Source organism: Cryptomeria japonica, chromosome 10, assembly GCF_030272615.1.
Source record: "Cryptomeria japonica chromosome 10, Sugi_1.0, whole genome shotgun sequence".
Lineage (NCBI taxonomy): Eukaryota > Viridiplantae > Streptophyta > Pinopsida > Cupressales > Cupressaceae > Cryptomeria > Cryptomeria japonica.
Genome location: NC_081414.1, coordinates 720,848,560 through 720,854,377, shown reverse-complemented (window position 1 = coordinate 720,854,377; position 5,818 = coordinate 720,848,560). Strand labels below are relative to the sequence as shown.

At 36.7% G+C, this 5,818-nt stretch overlaps 1 protein-coding gene across 2 annotated transcripts; it reads right to left on the bottom strand.

The window, feature by feature from the left end:
• Positions 1-265: 265 nt before the first annotated feature.
• Positions 266-4,235, bottom strand: LOC131029033 (uncharacterized). 2 transcript variants are annotated; one of them, XM_057959424.2, is made up of 7 exons: positions 1,892-4,235; positions 1,529-1,624; positions 1,239-1,358; positions 1,051-1,149; positions 798-857; positions 621-715; positions 266-545 (listed from the first exon to the last, which is right to left on the bottom strand). In XM_057959424.2, exons 1-7 carry the CDS (start codon positions 3,614-3,616, stop codon positions 461-463), a joined length of 2,280 nt encoding a protein of 759 aa, XP_057815407.2. In that variant the 5' UTR covers positions 3,617-4,235; the 3' UTR covers positions 266-460. The 2 variants fall into 2 exon arrangements, 1 of the variants encoding a protein (XP_057815407.2); XR_009102676.2 differs by lacking the exon at positions 266-545 and having other exon boundaries at positions 640-715; positions 1,268-1,358.
• Positions 4,236-5,818: the final 1,583 nt, after the last annotated feature.

Sequence of the window (5,818 nt, the reverse complement as noted above, 5' to 3'; positions counted from 1 at the left end):
TTAATAACAGTCAAAACAAGGGGACTGACCCAGATACAGAACAAAGAAACAGTAGAAAGCCAACTGCCAGCAGAGCAGCAGCAAAATGTTAATCTGTTACTGTTAAAATTACAGTAAAAATAATCAAAAGGTTGTTTTACAATTACTTTCAAGTTGAAGAGCGAGAACAATGTGTTATTAACATGCATTTTTACCTAGAATCAGTTCCAGTATTTGAACTCTATTTGAATGCTAGAGGGGCCTTACGTTCAGTGAATCTTATATTATTATATTTATAATGATCACATAGCATGTTTATAATTCAACTCATGTCCTAACGTTATTGAATAGCTCTTAGGAAGTCACAGAGTTCACCGAATTATGTTAGAAAAAATAAAGTACATTTCACAAAACATTTTTAAAAAGATTGAAAAACTAATTTTTTTTTTACAATAAACAGAGAACCACGAGTTTCTTCTTTTCAGCAGCATGATATGCATTTGGCCCTTTTGTGGTGGGAGACATGAAACTTGGGCTCCCTTGGAATGGTTGGACTCTTAGAAGATCTGTATCACATATCAGGACAGTGTTAGAAAAAATCCCTAATTACAAATAGAACACAGGAACTTGATTAGACATACCTTCTGGGAATAAAAGGGCGATCAAACAATGGCATGAATTGAGCACGTGGAATCATCTCTTTTCTTAGCCTCTTAATCTCTTCTTCTTCAGCCAGCTGTCAAAATGTTCTAATTGGTTAGCCAGGACCACATTGCTACTTAGCCAGGAGCATAAACAGATGTAAAACAGAATCAAACCTTCTGCAGTCTTTCCTCCTCTAGCCTTTTCTGCTCCAAGGCATTTAGCTTTTCTGCTATCTATTTCAAGCACAACAGAAAATACATTTATAGGCAATAAGGAAAAGGCCCCAGCTAACACTTGAATTAACAGAATGCAATTTCGTGTGGGTGTTTGGTACTAATTTAAATTTGTTCAAAAATACATAAAAATCTGTCCAGAACTAGTGAAGAATTCACACAAGACATATAGGATGAAATTTAGAAGACTTACTGTCTGATCAAATTCAATACGATCAGCTGTTCTTGTTTCAGTGTGAAGCTTCACATCCAATGGTTTAGTGCATTCTTTCACAGGAGGCTTCACCAAATGCTGTTATTTGAGAAACAATTACAAAAGATTCAGAATTATATCCAAAAGATAAATGCAAAGTAAAATAATTTGTATAATTCAAATGTAACCTCTGGTTCATCTGTTGTCCATGGCAAACCTTGTGCCTTTGGAATTCGTTTTTTCTTTTCCTCAGACAACATCACCTGGACCTTCTTCATGAATTCCTTCTCTTTCACGTGGCCTCTTTGCTGCAAATTTTAAAATTCTTCTCAGACCATGTGTATTTTATGGAAATAAATGAGGATAGGAAACAGTTGATTCCAGTCACGCAGTATTCAAAATTAATGAATATGATGAATTAATAAAAACAAAAGAAATATATGTGCAACATATGAAAACTTTTCTTTCTGCATTTTACCTCTGTATGAAGCTTGAAAGGTTGAGCACAAGTGACCTTCCTCCATTGTTGAATTTCACTTTTATCCAAAGATTCCTGTCCTGCCGAATCCAAGGCCTGAAGCACAGGTATATTTTTGAGTTTTTAAGGCAAATTGGTCTGAGTTATGAAGAGTACTTTAAAAAACACAGAGGTTTATAGCTAGTCATAAGGTCCCATTTTCATGCAAATTTTGTAAACTAACTGGTTTCATGTTCTAACGCTGAATTGAAGCAATTTCACTTGCAGTAGCCTCATTAATGTGTAGATTACAAAATATGAAAATTTTAATGATGAATTATTCTTAAATATTAAGAGTAATGTTTATTTCATAAATAAATTTACCTCTTCAAATTCAAATTGCGTGTGCAGGGGAAATGCCCACTTTACACACTTTCCAACTCTTTCCCCACCACGCCGTGGAATGGTATCAATTGCTTCTGCAAGCAACTCATTCCTAGGCCTTCTAAGGATTGGGGAAGGATATGACAATAAAGTGGCACTGCTAGATCCCGCAGCACCCTCCATCATCTTCTCATCCACATTTCCATTTCCCTCCTCGGAAGTCCTAAATTTCTCAGCATTCCCATTTGAGTCCCTATGAGGAGACAATAACGTAATAGGGTTGTCATTACAATCCGCTGAAATGTTGCTCTCACCCAATTCAGAACCCTCCAAACCGTGCATTGTCTCGTCTATACTTCCATTTTCAGGGTCTGAAATCCCAATTATATCAGGATTCCTATTGGACAATATGTTTTCCTCACCATTTGACATCCCAAGAGAAGATATATGGGCATGGACATTATCATTGGAAAATGTGTTGCCATTATACAATATAGAAAATTCTGAACCCACAATCTTCTCATTCATTGTGCCAGTTTCAAGCTCAGCAACACCCACTTTCTCACTATTCCCACACATTTCAGAGAACCCATCTTTGTTATCTTCGACAGAAGATACACCACACGTATGTTCCTGAACTTCAATCTGGATTTCAATATTGGTTTCTCCAACTTCTGCTAAAGGCTTTTTCGTGTTCGAAAAATTATCCTTCATCAACTCCTCTGGTGAAGTCCTCAATTTTGGAGAAGCAACACATACACATTTCCTATTTGCATCTGGAGATATGTCAGCAGACCCAAATTTTGACTTTTTATTGCAGCTCTTGCACACCGTGCACTCCTGATTAGGCTTTTCAATCCTCTTTGCCACGAGGAAGTTCCTTGGCTGAGGCCTCAAACTGCCAGAAGCCCAATCTGGGCAATTTACTCCACATCTTCTTGACCTGCAGGCATGCATTCCACATTCAGACACCTTGGATGGTTTAGAGCAATCGGCCGATTTCTGAAACCCATCTGAGATTTTTTCCTGCACGTTAAAGGACTTTTGACATTCATCAGAGACTTCTAAGATTCTTTCACACCCATTAGGCAACTTCTGAGACCGCTGAGGAGATTTTTGACACGCATTTTGAGATTTAACAGTAGCAGCACTGGGGTTACAATTTTCTGCATAACCAGCAGGAGAAAACTTCCTCATATCATCTTCACTGTGTTGGTTTTTCCTCAGCGATTGAGGAGCAGCAGGAGACCGAACGATCCTGTTCGGCGTACCTAATGGAATTGGAGATTGAACACCCTTCTTTCTTGTTCTGCAGGCATGAGTTTCAGATTCAGAAACCTTAGGTGGTCTCAGAGAGCCATTGGCTGGTTTCTGAAACCCATCAGAGGGTTTTTCCTTCCCATTAAAGGACTTTTGACACCCATCTGAGACTTTGAAGATTTTTTCACACCCATTAGAAGACTTTTGAAACCCATGAAGAGATTTTTGACACCCATTTAGAGATTCTATAGTAGCAGCATTAGGGTTACAATTTTCTGCATAATCAGCAAGAGAAAACTTCCTAATATCATCTTCATGGTGTTGTTTTTTCCTCAGCGATTGAGTAGTGGGAGATCGAACGATCCTGTTTGTCAGGCCTAATGGAGACTGAACGCCATTCAATGGGGATTGAACACCCTTTTTCCCTCCAGAATAGCCAGTAAAGCTCATTTTGTTGCCTTCCATTTAATTTCTCCGTATACAAAAACAATCCCCTCTCTCTCTCCCTCCGAAAAAACTGAATGAATTGATTTGCAAATGAACTGCAACCTATAGAATTGGGGGTTTTTAATTGTTTCTTTCTCAACCGACATTTGGCCGACTCTGTAAAGAGCCCAAGCGGGGAACTTTATTTCGCATGTTTCTAAACAATTTCTCATGTTTTTTCGGAGATTTTGGCAGATTTACTGAGCAATGCAGACGAAGAACAACTGTATATGTTGTACAACAGCTATTTCGTGTGTCCAAAAGAAATGACAAACTGATTCTCTATTACAGTTCGAATCTATGAAGAAATCTTCGAGTAGGTATCTAATCAGAAATCTATACAATTTAGATATCATGAACAGTTATTACCAATTTAAGCAGTATTGAAAGCCCTCCTTAAAGCCCTCCTTAAATGAGGCTTTTATCATGGTAGAACTGAACACCCTTTGTTCTTAAATGACAGCCTGTGAAGCTCATTTCGTTGCCTCTTAATTCTCTCTGTATTCAAACGCAAACCCCACCTAGGCTATATCCAAAAAATATGAATGAATTGATTTGCATGTTCAAACACATCCCCACCCATCTCAAAAAACCGAAAAAAAATAATGAATTGATTTGTATTGGAGCTTTTGAACGCTAATCATCTGTTTAGGTAATATCGAATTTTTTTACACAAGATTTTATTCGTGGTAGTAAAAGTAACTTTAGTTATATTTTCAATGTACGTTATCTATTTAGGTAATATCCAAAACACCTTTTAAATGAGGGTTTTATTCATAGTAGTAAAAGTGATTTTAATTATTTTATAAAAAATAAAATTTGTTTTCATGGTCATGCTCAATAGTATCTAGTTCAACCAGCTATTCATAATTCAACATTTCTAATAAGCTTTAATATTTGGTTTTTATGAAGAAAAGCTTTACATTAAAGCTAATGTATTATAGTCTAATAAGATTTCGCTAAGGCTAATGTGGGGACATGTGCATAGACCGAAGCCTGAATAGCTTTTGACTGGAGCTATGAACCAGTGGGGACAGAGTAGGGGGCCCCATCCCCATTACATATCTTTGAATTATTATTATTATTATTATTATGTTTGATTAGATTGACCCCAAGACCTTCCCCGTCCTATGGAAGGTCAAGAGTCACAACTTAGAATTCCACTTCAGATGTCCCTATTGGGAATTGAACTTGGCTCTCCACAATGAGAACCCAGTGTTTTAACCAGTTAAGCTCAACCCCTTGGACAGTTTTAAGGATTTTATATTGGACACATCATATCTTTAAATTGATGTGTTTAATGTACATGTGCTAGTTTATTAGGTTTTTATATAGATTTGTATGCAATTGGGTATAATGAATGTTTGACATGCAAATGACTTGTCAAATATATTTTTCTTGTTTTACTTCCAACAAAATCCACATGAACATGGAAGCTAAAAATTCCATTAGTCTTGAGCTTGAGTCTAAGTTTAAATAAATAACAAGAAATACACTAGGAGATGGGAAAGAGGAATCACGAAGAAAACATAATAGGGCTTGGATGAGACAATATGGTTATTGAAAAAGAGTATGTGAACTTAGGGGGTGACATGAAGCATAGATGACTTCTACTATGGAAGAGAATAAATGGGCAATGTGAGGGGCAAAGAATAAGAAGGCCATAATAGGGATAGACCAAAGCTCCAAAAGCTCAAAGATCTACCAATAGCTACAAGCTCTACCATGCCTTTGATAGCTCCAAGCTCTAGCAAGATTATGATAGCTGCAAAGTAATGACAATAAAAAGATATGTAGCATGTGGTGGTTAAGAAATATGGCTACCAAAATGTGATAGGAGAGGGTATATTTACATATTTTTAGAGGGATTTTAGGATGGAAAATGTAGGGAATGGTTGGGTAAGCACTAAATGAGCCTCACATTAAATTTTCATTGTAAAATAAGTGGATGAAAAACCGAGTAATTTGTCTTCTAGATAAGAGGTACGTAAAATGATGTGTATGTCCTTTCATGCTTGAAAGCTCAAATATTGAGGGAAGTATAAGGTGATCAAAGAAAAGTGTAGGAAGCAGTTTCAATTCTTTATAATCCATGGGAAGAAATAAATGAGAGAAATAAGGAGAAGGGATTACTACATATTAAAGGGGACACTTACTAATTAAACGTTAAGTGGGAGATGA